The 22,048-nt window shown below is 35.3% G+C and overlaps 1 protein-coding gene across 4 annotated transcripts in view; it reads left to right on the forward strand.

Annotated features, from left to right (window-relative positions):
* The window catches only part of ANAPC10 (anaphase promoting complex subunit 10), a 217,524-nt gene that overhangs the window by 22,757 nt on the left and 172,719 nt on the right, over positions 1-22,048 (forward strand). For all 4 annotated transcript variants that reach the window (XM_081811828.1, XM_081811829.1, XM_081811830.1 and 1 more), the window contains exon 4: positions 19,841-19,961. In XM_081811828.1, the coding sequence (XP_081667954.1) occupies positions 19,841-19,961 (121 nt within the window). The remainder of the gene's footprint in view (positions 1-19,840; positions 19,962-22,048) is intronic.

Consider the following 22,048-nt stretch of genomic DNA (forward strand, 5'->3'; position numbering starts at 1 on the left):
TTTTTTTTAACATATAATGTATTATTTGTTTCAGAGGTACAGGTCTGTGATTCAACAGTCTTACACAATTCACAGTGCTCACCATAGCACACACCCTCCCCAATGTCTATCACCCAGCCACCCCATCCCTCCCACCCCCCACCACTCCAGCAACCAATCTCATACTTAAAGAAAAGTTCCAAGTACAGAACAATTTTTTTCCCCTGAATTGTTTCAGAGTAAGTTGCCGATATATGTCTCAGCTCTCCAGAATCCTTTTTGTATGTCATTCCTATAAAGAAAGACATTCTCCTACATAACCACAATACATCCTTAGGAAATTAACACCGATACATTTAATTATACAGCCCCATGCCTGTTCTACCAATTGTGCCCGTAAAGTTGAATCACAGGTTGAATTTGGTTGTCCCTTCTCTTTACTCTCCTTTAATCTGGAACATTTCTTCACTTTTTTTTTAATTTTTTTTTTTTTAAAGATTTTATTTATTTATTTGAGAGAGAGAATGAGAGAGAGAGAGAGCATGAGAGGGGGGAGGGTCAGAGGGAGAAGCAGACTCCCTGTCGAGCAGGGAGCCCGATGCGGGACTCGATCCTGTGACTCCAGGATCATGAGCTGAGCTGAAGGCAGTCGCTTAACCAACTGAGCCACCCAGGTGCCCCATTTCTTCACTTTTTATTTGACTCGGCACTTTAGAAGATTATAGGCCAGTTATTTTAAAGAATGTCCCTTAATTTCCATTTCTTTGATCTTCACGAGTAACTTCAGATTATACATCTTCAGGAAAAGTAGCACAGAAGTGATGTTCTCTGCTTGTCATTGTATCTTACTATTTGGGATACATGATTTGTATTTTGTCCCATTACTGATGATGTTTACTTCTATTATATGATTAAGGTAGTATCTCCCAAACTTCTCCACTGAAAAGTCTCTTTCATTTTATTCAAAATTATTAATATCAGCATGGACTCAGAGTTTACTGTTTTACTTACCTACTTTAAATCTGTTATTATCATCATTTGTGTCGGTGCTCAAATTGCCTCAGATTTGGCCAGTGGGAGTCCCCTCCAGTTGACACTATTACCTTTTGACAGTCTCTGTGATTATTTGAGCAATTTCTTTTGTTCTGGCACAATATTCTGTGCCCCATTTCTCTAAGATCGGGTATATTGTAGTGGAGAATAGTAGTTAAAAACCAGATCTTGTGAGGTGCCTGGATGACTTGGTTGGTTAAGCATCTGACTCTTGATTTCGGCTCAGGTTGTGGTCTCAGGGTTGTGAGATCGAGCCCCACATCAGGCTCCCTGCTCAGCGGGGACTCTGCTCGAGTTTCTCTCTCTCCCTCTGCCCCTCCCCGCCTTGTGCATGCTCTCTCAAATAAATAGATCTAAAAAAAAAAAGAGAGAGAAAGAAACCAGATTGATATATTGAGCACACCCAATACACCAGTTCTTGTATTGGGTGTGCTCATTGCTATGGAATGCTTCTATATCTGAGCCTTCTCAATAAGGGGATATATGTACATAACATACACATACATACATAAACATATTTACATCTGTATTTATTTCTCTGTCTTCACACATATACAAATCATAAATTCATACTGACACTTCCAATTCTAATACAGAGTGAACAGGGTTTATTCTAGTTTTTTCTCTTTCTGTTGATAAACCCCTTCTTCATGAATGAGAACTTGGTTGGTTCTCTTATCCTTCCTTACTTATCTCATTAATCCCCCTGCATGTAACCGGTCTTCCATTTCTCTCATTGTCCCCTCCCTGACAGATACCCCTTCACCCCACCTAGGCTCTCAATCTGTCCTGTGCTGTTGTCTTTTCACTCTCTCTGTACTTCCCTATTTGCAGATAACCTGGTCTGGGCCCTGGCATCTTACATCAGTCACTCCCTTGTGTGGGATGTTCTCTTCAGCTCACTTGGGCTTTGATTGCATGCCAGGCCACTTTTCTAACCCTTCTTGGCTCCAGAACCTCACTGCGTGGTACGAATGCCCTCTTTTATCCCCCTTTGGGCTTGACACTCTGTAATAGGCTACCTTACAACGTAGATGACTTCTCGCTCCACAAAGGCTCTTATATGCTACATTGGGCCACCTTGTAGTGTGGATGTCTTCATCACCCCACTCAGGCTCTAACACCCCATACCTGGCTGCTCTCCTCTTCAGAAGTTCTGCTCACTTCCATATGGGCTCCAACACTCTGTACTACACTTGCTCCCCTCCACCGTGTGAATGCACTCCTCACTTTGAACAGCCTCCAATATCCCATTTTTGTGCACGTGCCTATCTTGCTTGGTTCTTTCTAATAGCTTTAGGATTAAATCATTCAGAAAGGGGAAGTGCTTTTTATATAAAAAATAAAGGAGGTTCTTTTTTATATAAAAGTTTTGTATTTCTTAAAATGGTTTTTAAAATCAAAATGATGTTGAACGCTCGTCCCTGTATTAGTGGATAGTAAACTATTATATTTCAAATAGATGAAATAATAATAAATTATAATTCTACACTTAATCCGCATCCCTCTGCCCCCCTTTTCAAAAAAAAAATCAAGCTCAAGATGGGAAAGGAGGACAAAGCAAGAAGTGCAAAAGATCTTTAGTAATTTTGGTTGACAGTAAATTTAATCTTAGTTAACAGTGTGATGTGGCTGCTGGAAGAACTAATATGACCTTAGGATGCAGTAATGGAAGCATAAAGCCTAGGAAGACCTCCTGTGTATCCTGTTCCATTTTGGCTTTCCCCTCTAACACTGATAAAGAAAGCTAGAGTGTGCTCAAAACAAAGGGGTAGAATGATTAGGGAATTGAAAACAAACCATGTAATAAAAAAATTGGGAACATATAGTCTGCCGAAGACTTTGGGGGCTTTCTTTACATAATTGGAGGGATTTATACTTTGTGGAGGATTAGATTTCTTTTGTGTGACCTCATAAGAAAAAACTGTCCAAAAGATGGGAGTTACACAGAGACCAATTATGGCTTTATAAGGAAAACTTTTAAAAATCAGAACTGATCAAAGATGATGTGTGATTTACCTATCAGAAAAATTTTGAATCTCGGTATTTACCTGGTACAGATGGTTAGATCATTTGACCCTCTCAGCTCATTTTTAGCCCTTCGGGCTTATGATTCTGATTATGTGTAATTAAAATACGTTATTTTTTACTTTGCTATATGTTCGCTCTGCTACTTTGTGAAATAGCTTTAAATGTTAGAATATTTCTAAATTCAGGAATAGACACACTAGCAACTGAAGTGTCATGTAGGGTTCATGCATTCAACATCCATTTTTTTTTTTAAAGATTTTATTTATTTATTAGAGAGTGATCAAAAGAGAGAGAGCAAGAGAGTATGAGCCAGGGGGAAGCAGAGGGAAAGAGAGAGGCAGACTCCCCACTAAGCAGGCAGCCCAACACAGGGCTCCATCCCAGGACCCTGGGATGATGACCTGAGCCCAAGGCAGATGCTTAACTGACTGAGCCACCCAGGGGCCCCTCAACATCTACTTTTATTTGGAAAACTTTCATATTTCTCTGCTTTTCTTTGGAGGAATGTACTGTTCTACAGCCACGCCAGAAATTTACAAAGAAATAATCTTCATGAAAATTTGAATAAGATTTAAAACTGTTTACCTGTTAAATAAATAAAGAGAAAAGACTCACCCACCAAAAGAGAGAATCTCAGCAGTTAGGGAAAAAATGCTAAGGCAAAGAGGGGGAAGGGTCATATATCCTAAGAAAATGAAATATCCTTTGAGTGGATAATGCTGTAATTAAATGGAAAATAGGGAAGTTTTTTGCCTTTTCTGTTTGTAAAGGCAGTACTCTTGGGAAGAGTTTCAAAATTTGTTAATAATTGTCAAAAAATTAGAGTGTAGTTTAATATGGAACATTTAAAGTACATACCAGTTTAAAAGGGTAAGTACTAAAATATTAAGCTGAGCAGGAACAAAATAAAATTTCTGCTTGTGTTTGGTCTGCCTTCATCAAAATTTCTGCAAATTTTATTAAATGTGATCTTGCCCTTTTTATCATTATGATAAAAAATATATGCCATTCATACTTATACACCATTTACAATGATTTTCATGTCATGAAGAAATTTATTGAAATAGTGAAGAGCAGAAGAATGTTAAGTAAAATACTGAAAGTTATACTGGCTTGTTTTGTTTTGAAGAGAAAGGTTGATAATTTAACAGTGAGATAAATGATAAATTAAAAAAAAATCAGGATTTCCTAGAATCTAGTTGAAGGAGAACATTGGTAGTCATAAATTCCATTATCATTTAAAACATTGAACAAAAAGAACTCTATAAATTTAATAATACCATTCATACACATACATATCAATACATGTATGGCTATAAATTAAGTCAAATCATACAAATTAGTTTCCCCACTTCCCCAAATTGCTGACTGTTCATAACTTTTATGATTTAGAAAATTTTATAAAGTCTGTACTTTTTGCTTCATTATCTCTGTTGATTAGTTTTAGGTTTGTAAACCGTACCCACTAACAGGTGAACACCAGGACCTAGCTCATGGCAGCACTGTAGTTTCAGGACTTAGACATCTTTGTTAAAAAGCATTTGTACAGGGACACCTGGGTGGCTCAGTTGTTAAGCGTCTGTCTTCAGCTTAGGTCATGATCCCAGGGTCCTGGGATCATGATAGCCCCGCGTCAGGCTCCCTGCTTAATGGGGAGCCTGCTTCTCCCTCTCCCACTCCCTCTGCTTGTGTTCTCTCCCTCACTCTCTCTCTTCCTCTGTCAAGTAAATAAATAAAATCTTAAAAACAGAAGCATTTGTACAGTTATTGAATAGTTTATTGCATTTTTTATTTTCAAAAAGTAGAGCAAATGGAAAAATCAAAGTGCTGATGTCATTAAAAAAATAATAGGTACTAAACTAATGATGTAATGTATGGGGATTAACATAAGAATAAAAAAAAATAATAGGTACTAAGTTCATCAATAATTTAAGACAATTGCAACTACAGTAGAAATTGTTAACCTCAACCAGATATTTATTGGACTTTACCAGTCAACTACACATTGAATTATGAATGAAAAAAATTAAAGGAAATGTTAGAAATTTATTGTCAAAGATTATGACTAAAACGTGATGTAATTTAGGATTGGATAACTTTTTTTAGCTCTTATGAACTGACTTTCATATGTAAGACCTGTGTTCAACTTTCTTCCATTTGCTTTCCATATGTGTGTTCATGAGTACTTTATGTACTGTAGAAAGGACTTTGTGTATTGAAAAAAAATTATATTACAAATAAGCTTGAAAGAGGTTCAGTGTGGACTTTATGCACTTGACCCTTAAACAATACAAGGGGTGAGGAGCTCCCCTGCATAGTTGAAAATCCACCTGTAACTTTTGAATCCCCAAAAACTTAACTATTAATAGCCTGCTATTGACTGGAATCCTTATCGATAATATAGATTATTAAAACATATGTGTATTATATACTGTATTCTTACAATAGTAAAGTAGGCTAGAAAAAAGAAAATGTTATTAAAATCATAAGGAAGAAAAAATATATTTATAGTGCTGTACTGTATTTATTGAAAAAAATCTAAGAATAAGTGGACCTGCACGGTTTAAACTCATGCTGTTCAAGAGTCAGCTGTATTTTGTTAAGATGAAACAGAATATTCGACTCCTTAGATATTATTCCCTTCACAGAGAAAATAAGCAACTTTTAATTCTTTTAACAGTTTCTTAGCGACTTGAGCATGTAGATTTTAGGAATAATTGGTATGTATTATTAATGTGTCAAGATGGATTTGAAGTATATAATAACAAAGTACCATTTACTTTTATACCTCATTGTTCTTTTTAATTAGGGGCAAGTTCTTTCTTGCCCTGGATGAGAACTTTGTAGGAAATAGGTATGACATTTTTGGGTAATATATACAGTTCTCTGTTCATTTCAAATAGCAAAACAGACTAGAAATTAAAACATTCCATCCTAGCTGTAATGAAATAAGCTAGTAATCCTAGCTAATAGTGAAAGCCTCAGACTTGCTTGTTTCTTTTAAGGTTTCTTCCTCTCTTTAAGCTTCAGTCTGTTGTAAATGGAATAAGATGTGGTTTGCTTCTCTTTCCGTACCTAGGTTTTATTTGTCTTCTTCCATATTTTTAACTAGTTCTGAACTCTCTAGGCCTGCTAGGATGGAAATGGAGAAGGAAAACTTAAAATTGCCAATTCTGTCTTGGTGATCTAGCACTTGTGCTCTCTTTACTTGGCTGTATGTTTAAAGCGAATCTGTCTTATGGATGCTTTTGTGAGTGAGAGCATCTACTTCCACAATCACTTAATGCTATGGATGATTCACCTGCAATTCTTTTGATGAAGGTGCATTTATCACTTACTCCTTCCTCAAATCCTAGGCCTCTGGTGATACCTCTAGCTTCCTGCTGAGGAGTGTTCTCTTTCTAGACAGAAATTAATATAACTCCTCAGGGTATCAGGTTGATGAAGTTCCCTTCTATTTCTAGTATGCTGAGGCTTTTTTTTTTTTTTAAATAAATAGGTGTTGAAATTTCTCAAATGCTGTTTCTGCCTCTACTTATATGATCATATGGTTTTTCTTCTTAGTCTGTTGAGATAGCAAATTTCATTGATTTTTTTATTGTAAAATATACATAACATTTACCGTTTCAAGTGTATAGTTCAGTGGCGTTAAGTACATTCACGTTGTTATACCATCACCACTATTCATCTCTAGAACTTTTTATCATTCCAAACCAAAACTCTACACCCATTAAACAATAACTCTCCATCCCTTCCTTTCCCCAGTTCATGATCAACACTGTTCTGCTTTTCCTTCTCTGTATTTAACTGTTTTTCTTTTTATACTTAACCTCTCTATGTATTTAACTGTTCTAGCTATCTCATATAAATGGCATCATACAGTATTTGTCCTCTATATCTAGCTTAACTTAGCATGTTTTCAAGGTCCATCCATGTTGTAGCATATATCAGAATTTCATTCCCTTTTGAGTCTGAATAATATTCTTTTGTATGTATATACCACATTTTGTTTTCCCATTCATCCATCAGTGGATGTTTGGGTTGTTTTCACCTTATGGCTGTTGTAAATAATGCTGCTGTGAACATGGGTGTACAAATATCTGTTTGAGTCCTGGCTTTCAGTTATTTTTGTGAATATACTCAGAAGTGGAATTGTCTGATCAGTGGTAACTCTGTTTGATTTTTTGAGTACCACCTTACTGATTTCACAGCAGCTGCACCATTTTACATCCCCCAACACTGTACAAGCATTCCAGTTTCTCCAATCCATACCAACATTTGTTTCCTTTCTTTTCTTTTTCCTTTTCTTTCTTTTTCTTTTTCCTTTCGTTTCATTTCCTTTTCCTTTTCTTTTCCTTCCTTCCTTTTTTTTTTTTTTTATTATAATCATCCTAATGAGTGTGAAGTGGTATCTCATGGTTTTGATTTCCATTTCTTCAGTGGTTAGTGATGTTGAGCCTCTTTTCATGGGCTTATTGGCCATTTGGTATCTTCTTTGAAGAAATGACTATTCAACTCCTTTGCCCGTGTTTGAGTTGGGTTTTTGTTTTCTTGTTGAGTTTTAGGAATTCTTTGTATATTCTAGATATTAATCCTTTATCAGATATATGATTTTCTGATATTTACTCCCAGTCTGTGGGTTGCCTTTTCACACAAGTTTTTAATCACAAGTTTTTAATTTAATTTTTTTTTAAAGATTTTATTTATTTATTTGACAGAGAGAGATAGCAAGAGAGGGAATACAAGCAGGGGGAGTGGGAGAGGGAGAAGCAGGCTTCCTGCTGATCAGGGATCGATGTGGGGCTCGATCCCAGGACCCTGGGATCATGACCTGAGCTGAAGGCAGATGCTTAAGGACTGAGCCACCCAGGTGCCCCACAAGTTTTTAATTTTAATTTGTGTATTTTACACATTGTGCTTTTGGTGTTATATCTCTTCAATTGGTTTTTAAGTCTTTTTTTAATGTATTATTGGTTTTGAGTTATTAATATTTTGTTGAAGAATTTTATGTTTCTATTCATAAGGGATATTGGCTTATCATTTCTGTTTATTAATCTTAGTCTGATTTTGTTATTGGATAATACTGGCCCCATAAATAATGAATTGGAAAATGTTTCCTTGTCTGTTGTCTAAGAGTTCAAGTAAAATTTCTATTATTTCTTCCTCAGATGTTTGATGAAATGCACCATTGAAACCATCTGTTCCCAGCATTTGCTTTGTGTGAAGTTTTATTTTTATAAAGTCGTTTTTTTAATTTATTTTTTTTCTTGAATCAGTTTTGAAAATTTGTGTTTTTAAAAGAATGTTTCATTTTATCTAAATTATTTTGATTTATTGACAAGTTGTTTCTAATATTCAATTATTTAATTTCTGTTGGAACTGTAGTAATATCTTTTCTTTTATACCTGGTATTGATAATTTTTATCATTTCTCTTTTTGGTGTCTCTGGTCAGACTGGCTAGAGATTTATCAATTTTACTAATCTTTTTTATTGTTGCTTGTTTCAAGTATTTAAATTCTAGTTAGTTATTGTATAGTGTAATATTGGTTTCAGGAATAGAATTTAGTGATTTATTACTTATATATAACACCCGGTACTCATCACAAGTGCCCTCCTTAATACCCATCATCCATTTAGCCCATCCCCCACCACTTCCCCTCCATCAATCCTCAGTTTGTTCTCTATAGTTAAGAGTCCCTTATGGCTTGCTTCCCTCTCCTTTTTCCCCTTCCCCTATGTTCATCATTTTTGTTTCTTAAATTCTGCGTTTGAGTGAAATCATATGGTATTTGTCTTTCTCTGATTGACTTGTTTTGCTTAGCATAATACACTTAAGCTCCATCCACTTTGTTGCAAATGGCAAGATTTCATTCTTTTTGATGGCTGAATAATATTTCATTGTGTGTGCTTGTGTGTGTGTGTATCTATCTATGCTACATCTTTTTTATTGTAGTTTTATAAAATTTTTATTTAAAATGAATTAATTAACATATAGTGTATTATTGGTTTCAGAAGTAGAATTTAGTGATTCATCAGTTGCATATAACACCCAGTGCTTGTTATTTCAAGTGCCCTTCTTAATACCCATCACCCAGTTTACCCATCCCCTCACCCACCACCCCTCCAGCAGCCCTCAATTTGTTTCCTAAGAGAGTTAAGTGTCTCTTATGGTTTGTCTCCCTCTCTGATTTCGTCTTATTTTATTTTTCCCTCCCATCCCCTGTGTTCATCTGATGTTTCTTAAATTCCACATATGAGTGAAATCATATGATAATTCTCTTTCTCTGATTGACATATTTTGGTTAGCATAATACCCTGTAGTTCCATCCATATCATTGCAAAAGGTAAGATTTCATTTGTTTTGATGGCTGCATAATATTCCATTGTATATGTACAACACATCTTCTTTATCCATTCCATCTGTCGATGGACATCTGGGCTCTTTCCATATTTTGGCTATTGTGGACATTGTTGCTATAAACATTGAGGTACAGGTACCCTGTGTTTGTATCCTTTTTTTTTTTTTTTTAGATTTTATTTATTTATTTGTCAGAGATAGAGAGCAAGCACAAGCAGGGGGAGTGGCAGGCAGAGGCAGAAGCAGGCTCCCCGCTGAGCAAGGAGCCTGATGTAGGACTCGATCCCAGGACCCTGGGATCATGACCTGAGCCAAAGGTAGACGCTTAACCAACTGAGCCACCCAGGCGTCCCACTATGTTTGTATCCTTTGGATAAATACCTAGTAACGCAATTGCTGGGTCATAGGGTAACTCTATTTTCAGCTTTTTGAGGAACCTCCATACTGTTTTCCATAGTGGCTGTACTAGCTTGAATTCTCACCAACACTGTAAGAATGTTCCCCTTTCTCCACATCCTCACCAACATTTGTTGTTTCCTGACTTGTTAATTTTAGCCATTCTGACTGGTGTGAGGTGGTATCTCATTGTGGTTTTGACTTGTATTTCCCTGATGCTGAGTGATGATGAGCATTTTTTCATGTGTCTGTTGGCCATTTGTATGTCTTCTTTGCAGAAATGTCTGTTCATGTCTTCCGCCCATTTCCCGACTGGATTATATGTTTTTTGGATGTTGAGTTTGGTAAGTTCTTTATAGATTTTGGATACTAGCCCTTTATCTGATAAGACATTTGCAAATATCTTCTAGTGTTCTGTAGGTTGTCTTTTAGTTTTGTTGACTGTTTCCTTTGCTGGGCAAAAGATTTTTATCTTGATGAAGTCCCAATTGTTCATTTTTGCTTTTTTTCCCCTTGCCTTTGAAGATGTGTCTAGCAAGAAGTTGCTGCGGCCAAGGTCGGAGAGGTTGCTGCCTGTGTTCTCTAGGATTTTGATGGATTCCTGTCTCACATTTAGGTCTTTAATTCATTTTGAGTTTATTCTTGTGTATGGGTAAGAAGTTCATTCTTTTGCATGTGGCTGTCCTGTTTTCCTAACACCATTTGTTGAAGAGACTTTTTTCCATTGGATATTCTTTCCTGCTTTGTTGAAGATTAGTTGACTATAGAGTTGAGGGTCCATTTCTGTGTTCTCTATTCTGTTCCATTGATCTCTGTGTCTGTTTTTGTGCCAGTACCATACTCTTGTGGTGATTACAGCTTTGTAATACAGCTTGAAGTTCAGAATTATGATGCCACCAGCTTTGGTTTTCTTTTTCAACATTCCTTTGGCTATTCAGGGTCTTTTCTGGTTCCATACAAATTTTAGGATTATTTGTTCTACCTCTGTGAAAAGTATTGATGGTATTTTGATAGGGATTGCATTGAATGTATAGATTGCTCTGGGTAACATAGATATTTTAACAATATTTGTTCTAATCCATGAGCATGGAAATTTTTCCATTTCTTTGTGTCTTCCTCAATTTCATTCATGAGTGTTCTATAGTTTTCAAAGTACAGATCTTTTACCTCTGATTAGATGTATTCCTAGGTATCTTACGGTTTTTGGTGCAATTGTAAATGGGATTGATTCCTTGATTTCTCTTTCTTCTGTCTCGTTAGTGTATAGAAATGCAACTGATTTCTGGGCATTGATTTTATATCCTGCCACTTTACTGAATTCCTGTATGAGTTTTAGCAATTTTGGGGTGGAGTCTTTTGGGTTTTCCACATAAAGTATCATGTCATCTGTGAAGAGCAAAAGTTTGACTTCTTTGCTGATTTGAATGCTTTTTTTTCTTTTTGTTGTCTGATTACCGAGGCTAGGACTTTTAGTACTATGTTGAACAACAGTGGTGAGAGTGGACATTCCTGTCGTGTGGACATCCCCATCCTCACCTTAGGGGAAAAGCTCTCAATCTTTCCCCATTAAGGAAGATATTCGCTGTGGGTTTTATGTATATGGCTTTTATGATATTGAGGTATGTTCCCTCTATCCCTATACTGCAGAGAGTTTTAATCAAGAAAGGATGCTGTGTTTTTGAAATGCTTTTTCTGCATCTATTGAGAGGATCATATGGTTCTTGTCCTTTCTTTTATTAATGTGGTGTATCACATTGATTTGCAGTTGTTGAACCACCCTTGCGTCCCAGGAATAAATCCCACTTGGTCATGGTGAATAATCCATTTAATGTACTGTTGGATCCTACTAGCTAGCATCTTGGTGAGAATTTTTACATCCATATTCATCAGGGATATTCATCTGTAATTCTTTTTGGTGGGTCTTTGTCTGGTTTTGGGATCACGGTAATAATGCTGGCCTCATAGAATGATTTTGGAAGTTTTCTATATGCCAGATCTTCTTTATCCATTCATCAGTTGATGGACATTTGGGCTCTTTCCACAGTAATTCTATTGTTGATATCAATTTTATTGCTCTTTACTATTACCTTATTAAGTATATATCTTTATTTTGTTTAATGTTGTTTTAAAATGTTAGTGGTTCTAAGATTTACAATATGCATCTTTAGCTTATCACAGTCTACCTTCAAATAATATTACATTTAACATATAATACAAGAATCTTAAACTCTTTACTCTCACTTCCCCATTTTCCTTTATGCTGCTGTTGTATGTTCTTCATTTCTCCATTTCTTATAAAGCTCACAACATATTGCTTTAAACAGTTACCTTTAGAAAATTTTTTTATTTTTATTTTTTTTAAAAGATTTTATTTATTTGTCAGAGAGAGAGAGAGCACAAACAGGGGTAGTGGCAGGCAGAGGGAGAAGCAGGCTCCCCACTGAGGAAGAGCCCAATTGCTGGACTTGATCCCAGGACCCTGGGATCATGACCTGAGCCAAAGGCAGATGCTTAACTGACTGAGCCACCCAGGCATCCCTTTAGAAAAATTTTTAAATGTGAAAAATGTTTTCTCCTCACTTACATATTTATTATTTCCAGTACTCTTTATTACTTTTCATAGATTCACATTTCTATTTGGTATTTTCCTTCCTTCTGAAGAACTTTCTTTAACATTACTCATTGTACAGATTTTTTGGTGATCAATTCTCACAGCTTTTGCTTGTTTGAAAATGTCTCTATTTTGTCTTTATTTTACTTATTTATTTTTTAAAGATTTATTTATTTTTGGAGAGAGAGAGTGCGTGCAAGTGGGGGGAGGGGCAGAGGAAGAGAGAGAGAGACTCTCCAGCAGACTTCCTGCTGAACGGGAACCAGACTCGGGGTTCGATCCTACAACCCTGAGATCATGACCTCAGCCGAAATCAAGAGTCAGATGCTTAACTGACTGAGCTACCCAGGCACCCCTATTTTGTCTTTATTTTTAAAATATATTTTACCGGGTACTGAATTCTAGGTTGTTTCTTTCCTTTAACACTTTAAAGATACTGTTCCATCATTGTTTCTGATATGAAGTTTGTTGTCTTTCTTACTTTTGTTTCCCTGTATTTAATGTGTCTCCTCATCCTCCCCTGCTGCTTTTAAGATTTTTTTCTTTATCACTATTTTTTTTTTAAGCAGTGTAATTATGACTTATCCTGATGTGGATTTCTTTTTGTTTATCCTTCTTGTAATTTATTGACCTTTATGAATCTATGGGTACTTTTCACTGAATTTGGAAAAATTTTGGCTATAATTCTTTCAAATGATTTCTATCTAACCCCCTTTTTTCCTGGGACTCCAATTACATGTTAGTCTGCTTTATACTGTCTCACAGATCACTGATACTCTATTTATTTTAATGAGGGTTGAGAGCTTTTTGTTTTCTGTGCTTAATTTTGGAGAGTTTCTTGAAAATACCATTATGTTCACAGTCTTCTGCAATGTTTAAACTGTTAATTCCATCCAGTGAATTTTTTATTTCAGATTTTTTTTCATGTCTACAAATTCCATTTTTAAAAATATTTTTCATCTCTCCACATCGTGCTCATGTTTTCTTTTAATTCTTTTAGCATCTTTATGACAGACTATATTTTCCAGTATGCTCACATTCTTTTCTTTTTTTTAAAGATTTTATTTATTTGAGAGAGAGCGCACATGAGAGAGCACCAGAGAGAACATGAGAGAGAGCATGAGTTGGGGGGGGAGGGGCAGAAGGAGAGGGAGAAGCAGATTCCCCATTGAGCAGGGAGCCCAATGATGTGGGGCACGATCCCAGGACCCCGGGACCATGACCTGAGCCAAAGACAGATGCTTAACCAACTGGAGCCACCTGCGTGCCCCACATTATTTTCTGTTGCACATGCCCTTCTACAGCTTTGCTACTGCCTAATCAAGAGATGGCATCTATGTCTCCTCACTTGAAACTGGTCAGGCCCTTGTGGATCTGTTGCCTGAGAATATGGATGTTATGACACTGTTATTTCTAAGCCTGGGTCATAAAAAGTATACAACTTCTACCTTGTTTTCTCTCTTTTATGTGATTCTCTCTCTGATACCCATCTACCATGCTGTGAGAAAACCCACATCAAATGGAGAAGCCCATGAGGAAATGAACCAAAGGCCAAAGCCTTAGCTACTTAGCTCCCAGCCAATAACCAGCACCAGCTTTCCAGCCATAGTAGTGAGTTGTCTTGGAAGTAGGTCCTTTAGATCTCAAGTCAAGTTGCCGCACCTGATGCTATGTAGACTTTCCTTCTGAGCCCTGCCCAAATTCCAGATTCATAAACAAAATCATGATTATTTTTTTAAGCCAGAAGTTTTAAATGGTTTGCTGTATACCTGTAGGTATTTATATTTTCTGTCTTAATTCCTTATCTTTTCATTCTGTCATCTCTGTCTTTTGCATATTTTTATTGACTGTTTTTTTTCCTCATTGTGGGTCACATTTTTCTGATTCTTTGTAGTAATTTTTGATTGGATGCTGGATTTAGTAAATTTTGTTGAGTGCTATGTATTGTTTTGTTTTAAAAGAGGATAGGACTTTGTTCTGGCAGGCAGTTAAGTAACTTAAGTAACTTAAGAATCAACTTGATCTTTTTTAGGGTTGATCTCTTTACAGTGGGACTAGAGTACTTTTTACTCTCTGGTGGGGTTCAGCAAACTTTTTTTGTAATAGGATAGATAGTAAATATTTTAGGCCTTGCAAACCTTATTTTAGGCTGTTGCAGCTGCTCAAATTTGTTATGCAAAGCAGCTGTAGACAGTAGGTAAATGAATGGGTGCTTCTTTGTTTAAATAAAACTTTATTTACAGGAATAAGTGGTGGGCCACATTTGGCCTGTGAGCACTGTTTTGCTGATCCCTGCTCTAGGGCAGGAGTTCTTTAACTTTTTTGGTTTTAGTACCACTTCAAACTTTTATCTAGGTCTCCAGAGATCTTTTGCTTATTTTTTATGTATATCAGTATTTACCATATTAGAAATTATAGCTGAAGAATTTGAGTCTTTATTCATCTAAAATTAAATAATGATTAACCTATTATATGCTTGGATAAATAACATTTTTTAATGAAAAATAACGGTTTCTTCCAAAACAAAAAATAGTTAGAATAATGTTATTGATTTACTTTTTTAGTGTGAATGTCTTTTGTGTCTGGCATAAGAGAGAACAGCTGGAGTCTCATATGTGCTTTTTCATTAAATCTTTTGCAACATACCATTTCAGATAGCATTTGTAACACTCCATTGTGTACTCGTAAGAGAATGATTCTGAAAAAGGCAAATAACATCTTGGTATTATTAGGAAGATAGTTGTGACCTTGTTGATCCCCGGAAAGGGTCTTGAAGTCCTCCACACGTCCCCAGACCACACTTTAAGATCACTTCTCTTGGGCAAGATTTGCCTCAAGTATGCTAAGGCTTGACTCTTCTGGGATCTCAAATGAATGTGCTAGATATTTGAAGAGGTATCCGTACTCTGCACTTTGGTTGTTGGGAACTCTAGTGATTCCCTACCCTTTGTGACCTCTGGGAATTGTTTAGCTTACTGCTTCCCAGTAGTTGTTCCTTTCCCAGCAACTGCTGTTCTTTGCTTGTCTTTGTAGTTTCACCCTCTGCATGTACAGCACACTCTGTGCAGACTTCTGGAGTTTTTCCGCGGGATAACTCCTTCCTCAACTTAGTGAGACTGAAAGATTCTCTTAGGCTGTGCCCTCCCTGCATTGCAGTCTAGAGATTGCCTTCAGTCAGAAAGCGCAGTTGTTCATAGGGCTCACCTCATTCATATCCATTCTCGCAGGATTCTTAGTGGTGCCTGCAGATTGTTGTTTCATATGTGTTGTCAGCATTTAGTTGTCTATGGTGGGGGAGGGGCAAGTCCTGTAGCTGTTATTTCTTCGTGTGCAGACATCTCTGTTTGTTTCTTTGGGTTTTGTTTTTAACCATATCTGCTGAAACAGTTACATTGAGGTCTTATATGTCCTCTTAAAACATGATATTTGTTGTCTTAGCCTTCAGTAAAAACTTTCATTTTAGTATTCTGTTCATGTTGATGAAAAGTAACTTTTACACAAAGGGGACATTTTCCACCATTGTATGAGGAACAAAGAAGAATGTAGTCATTTATTATATATGTAAACCATTTGTTTGCCTTTTGTTTTAGGCAAGTATGTGGGCTCTTTATGTCTCAGCCTCTTAGTAAAAATGTATCTAGCATGTTAACAGGAAATGATAAACAGAATATTATAACTATTTTGTTTTTTAGTTTTAAGTCTTGTACCTCAGGAGTTAGTAGCTACTCTTACATACGGTAGTCATACAGACATAGATTCAAATTCTGGCTCTGTGCTTTACTAGATATGTAAATGAGACTGTTTGCTTACCCTGAATCTGAGCCTCTGTTTCCTTATCTGTAATGTGGGCATGATAATGCTATATTAAATAGGAATGAGAACTTTTGGTAACAGAGCTGCTGCTGCAATTTTTTTGTTTTTTGGTAATAGAGCATCTAATAACAGTGCTTTAAACAAGGTGGAAACTTATTTTCTCTTTCTCTTCATATAAGAAGAACCTGGCAATTCAGGAGTGGTATGACAGCCCCACAGTGTATGTATTGTGGACCTAGATTCCTTCTCTTTCCATTCTACCATTCTTAGCTCAGGAGTTGTATCCTCAAGGTCACCTCATAAGTCAAGGTACCTACTGGAATTCTACCTCTCATGTTCATATCCCAGGCAGCAGAAAGGAGTGGGGGGGGAGGTCAAAGGGGTATATCTTCCTTTAAAGAAATGTTACAAAATACGGTCATTTGATTCAAATCTTACTGGCCATAATTTAGTCATGGGGTCATATCTAGCTTTAAGGGAAGGTAGGGAATATAGTCTTTTAGCAGGATGCTATGAAGAAGGAAGGCAAAGGGGCTGTTAGATTGCCATCCAGGAGCATCTGTCACTATTGTCTTCTCTTGCAATTTCATGGGTTCCCAGTGAGTTGAGAAATTATCCAGGAGTCAGCAGGTGGAGACCCAAATATCACCCTTGTAAAACTGACAAAGCTGATTCTTGAGAAAGGGGCTTACATCTGCAGTTAAGTGTGTTTCCTAATATTGAACCCTAGCATTAAACAGACTTGTCCATCCAGTCCATGAAAGTGCTAGGCCAGGTAGAGCCTGTCCCTATTAAATTTGTGACATGAAGGAACAAAGTCAATGTGTGTGTCCTGTCAGCAGCTCTTTCAGCATAAAGGGAGGGTGGGTGAGGACTAGAGAGGCTGGGAGTGTTACTTAGGTCATCAGAAATGGGAAAGTGTTACCCTGTCCCTTCTCCCTTCCTACGATGCTTTATCCTAAGAGTTTAGCATGATGTTTGGCACTGAATAAGCATTCAGTATATGGTGCTTATTATTATAATGATGATTTGAGCAATTTGAGTAGCCACCATGTCTCAGAATCTATGCGTTTAATCTTCCCACATATGTTGCTATTTGACATGTAGCATGGTTTCTATGCAGTATTATTTTTTTTTACTTCACCATGAGATAAAATTGGTAAATAGTTTTAAAAGGCTGTATAGGTACTTTTAGACTAACAGTTTTTAAACTTTTGGTGAGGTCACAGTTTCGTTTGCAAATGTAATGAAATTATGTAGATAGCATAAATTATACATATGCTTTCTGGGAATACATGGATCTTAAGAATTTATGGCAGATAAAATTTAATGAACTACAAATACCTCCATATTACTGTAAACTGGTATCAATGACTGTTGAATACGTACAGTAAATTAACAGGAAGGTGAGAGTGGTTAAGATCATGTGAGGCAGATGGACAGACACATGTTTCAACTCTAACTGTGCCCACCTACTAGTTATTTATTAACCTGGGTGTTACTGTTTTTCTTGTTTTAAATCAGTAAAATGAAGGTGATAATAGCTTCTATATCCAAGGGAGAGGAGTAAATGAAATAATACATATAAAGCCTTACTTCTGGGCCAGAGTATCCACTTGCTCTTTTCTACTGTTGCTGTTGTTTTTATAGTCATTATTGTTGTTACCCTTCTTTGCCTTTCTGACCTCACCTTGATTATCTTGCAGGTTTCAGTGACTAAGTTATCTTGAATTACATAACTCGGAGATAAAATTATTCTGAGCAAACAGCTTGGTCCTTTAGATCTGTTTTTGTTTAAAAAAGAAAAGCAAAAGTCCTCAAGAGTAATCTTCATGATCTTTGATCTCTCCATAATAAGAAAGAACTTTCACAGCCTGCTTCTGGCTCATCAGGGAAACGATCTTTTGTGTGCCCTTCAAAATTTCCCCTTCTTCCCTTGCTTCCTCTCATGTCTCCTTCCTGGCCCACCAGAAGGAGAAAGATGTCAGTTTGATACTTCTGGCCTCTTCTGAAAACCTGGTAATGGCATTTATCCTGTCAGCAGTTCCTGGGTATTTAGTGTTTTACATCTTGATCTGTCTTTATTATTTGAGGAAAAGTCCTTAACTTTCCCCATTCCTTTCTGATGAATAGCTTGGGCTATAGAAGTTTGGTCCCCTCACTAAGAGCTATAGATCCCCTGCTGTTTTTATAGGTTGACTTTTGACACAGGCTACTTCTGTTCAAGGAGCTCATTGTTATTAAGTTAGTGCCAGTTTATATCAGAACTTAACTTTTAAAGCACATTTAAATAGACTTCTTAATGGTTTTTTTTGGTTGATGTTTAAAATTGTCTAGTGGTTTTTTTTTTTTTCCAAATGACCCAAATAGCACATGCTCAATGTAAAAAAATATTCAGAAAATATATAAATCATGAAGAAGAAAGCTCTCCCATAGTTCTCCATAGACTCCACCAAACTAGTCACTTCTACTTTTTTTTATATGATTCTATCTCTATCTATATGTATGTATATAGATATATATATAATATATATACCTATACATACATATAGTTTTATATGCCTTTAAAGTTTTTTTTCTTTTCCCCCAAATGAGATTCTTCTATATATAGTTTTGTATTCTGCTTTTTTCCCTAACTTATGTATGTGTGTGATTGTTTTAAATAGTTGTATAGGATTTCATAGAATAGATATAATTTACTTAGCTAATTCCCTATTGAGATGGATATTTAGGTTGTTTATGATTTTTTAGTGATTTAACCCAGGATGGTAAACATTTTTCTGCATCCTTTTTTGAGTAGTTGTGTTTTGTTTTTTTTTTTTAGTGCATTCTTAGAAGTTTAATTCATGTGTCAAAGGCTTTGTACCTACTAACTGGTTATGAAAGTAACTTTTTCTAATCAAATTTGGGTATTATCAATCATTTTAATATTTTTCAGTGTGATAACAAAACTAACGTCTGAGTGTTTTAATTTCTATTTCTTTGATTATTAGAGATTAAACATATTTTTGTGGTTTTTGGCCACTTGCATTTTTTCTGAGATTAATTTTGTGTTATGTAGTCTTGCTAATCTTCCTAAGATATGTATATTTTAAAAATGGCAGAATTTTATTTCTTGTTTTAAGAGATTATATTTTAAAATTATAGTATTATATATGCTACAAATATATATTATAAAATTATATTACAAATGATTTTGTTTTTGCTGGACTTAATTTCTTACTTAGCTAGTTATTTTCAAGTATTGACATAGGAAATTAAGTAATTAGTAAAGAAAACCAAGCTTGTTAGAATAATTTATTTACCTAAAATACAAATGAATTTGACTGAAATTCTTAATGCTTATTTGCACTTTAAGGTACCTATTTTGGTTTAACTTTTTAATTTGCTCACATCTGGTTCTTGACCATGTTCTAGATAAGAGATGCCTGTATAAATGTGTATCTGTATTTTTACTTGTTCATTTTCATCATTGTTAAAATGAAAGGAATTGGAGATTGTTGATTGAAGTACTCATTTTAGCAAACTATGATCAGAAGATGCTTGGATATGATTCTTCCACATGATAAAGAGCATGTTTTTATTTTATTGCTTTTAGAAGAAAAACAACAGTGAAGACATTATGTATTTATGCAGACTACAAATCTGATGAAAGCTATACTCCAAGCAAGATTTCAGTCAGAGTAGGAAATAATTTTCACAATCTTCAAGAAATTCGGGTATGTCTTTCACATTTTAAAAAATATGTTATCTTGTTACTCTTGCTCTTTAGAAAATAGTGACATTTGACACTGGATTAGACAGATTAAAATGTTAATACATAAAAGGAAAATTATTAATATTTAAGAAAACACTTTTAATTTTTTATCTTTAAAAAATTTTTTGAATTCCAATTGTCATCTTAGTTTTTTTCCAGTGTTTTATTATGGAAATTTTCAGACATACAGAAAAGCTGAATTGTATAGTGAGCCCCAGTATACTCACCTCCTAGATTCTATAGTTATTAATGTTTTGCTATATTTGATTTATTATCTGTCCATCAATTCATCTAATTTTTATACTCATTTCAAAATAACTTGCAGATATTTGTACCTACCACCCCAAATACTTCAGCATAACATATGATAACTGGAGTTATGAATATTTGCTTCAGGTTTATTTTTTAAGGTACAACTTATATGCAGTTTCCACAAATCTTAAATATATTAATTTGTGAATTTTCACAAATGCAAACATATGTGTAACCCCGACTCCTATTAACATATAGAACATTTTCATTACCCCGTAAAATTCCCTTATATCCCTTCCCAATCAATCTCCATGTCTATCCTACTCTCAGAGGTAAGTGTTGTTCTAATTTTGTTTGCTTATTCATTCATCCATGTATTCATTCATTCATTCATTCATTCTGTAGATCAGTTTTGCCTGTTCTAGCATGTCATATAAAGGAATCACAGATGGTGTAATTTGGTAAGGCTTCTTTCATTCAGTCTAATTTTTTGACAATCCATCCCTGTTGTTGCATGTAGCAGTACTTCATTTTTTTATATTCCTGAGTTATACTCCATTGTTTGAATATACCCCAATTTATTTATCTGCTGTATAACTTTTTGAAGCTATTAGGATAATGCTTTTGTGACCTGAATGTTATTAGTCCCCAAATATTTACATTTCAGAGATACTTTCAATGAGTTTGAACTTTGTACTTGTAAAGTTCTGGCCCTTCACATTTTTTCTTGTCAGAAAGTCATTGAGCTCAAATAATCATTAAAATCTTTTCAATTAGGTGATTCTGAGAGATCTGAGAAGCACCTGTGATTTTTGAAAGACTTCCAGCCAATTTGTGGCCTAGACTCTTATTTGACTTAGTGTTTATAAGACCCTGTCTCTACATTTATATTTCTTCCCTGAGTTAGTAATAAAATACTTAATAAGAATCACATATACTTTCATTATTTACTCATTAAATGCAGTGTTACTTCCTTGTGAAATTTGTTTATGTGTTGGCAAATAAGAATAAGTAAGGACATTGTCACCCACAGGTGTTTTGTTTTTTTGTTTTGCTTTTTCATCCTTTGAGGTAAGTTTGCAACTTTTTTGAGATGACCACCTGGTCTTATTCTAGTTATCTTCCTTTAATTTTAAGGGATGATCCTATACATTTTCTTGACTACTAATTTGTCTTTGAAAAATCATCCTAAGATATTCTTCTTTTAGTTTAAAAATATTTATTTTGTGTGGCCATACTGGTTAATATGTACTTTCCATGCTTGAATAAATTCATAAATAGATTAGTTCTTCATTTTCTTTGTAAGTTTCTTCATTTAACCCAGTGCTTTTTTCATTCAGAATATTTTAGATTCTTTTTATTATCATAATTACATTGAGCCTTTTGCTAGCTCTTTTAGTCATATGATACATTTAATCAGTGTTTAGTGCTTTAAGGACTTGAGATAATCTTATACTTTGTTAAACATTTTGTATTTATCACACGATTGGGTTACTCATAGTGAGCAGCCTTTTGGGAGCAGAGCTGGCTTGTTTGGTTTAAAATTAAAGGTTTATCATATAATCCCTCAAGCAGGTTGAATTATGTGACACTGAAAATAAAGTTTTGATCCAGGATGTGTGTGGCATATATTTGAAATGTCCACTAGATGTCACTGTTGTCCTTTAATTGCTAGTCTCATAATCTAATTGTTAATAAGACCTTAAGTAGTTAGTCTTCGTTGTAACTCGTTTTTCTCAGAGTATATATATTCAAATATTCTTTGATGCATTTTGGGAAATGTACATATTCATATGT

Source organism: Leptonychotes weddellii, chromosome 2, assembly GCF_054177405.1.
Source record: "Leptonychotes weddellii isolate Sample4059 chromosome 2, ASM5417740v2, whole genome shotgun sequence".
NCBI classification, from domain to species: Eukaryota; Metazoa; Chordata; class Mammalia; order Carnivora; family Phocidae; genus Leptonychotes; species Leptonychotes weddellii.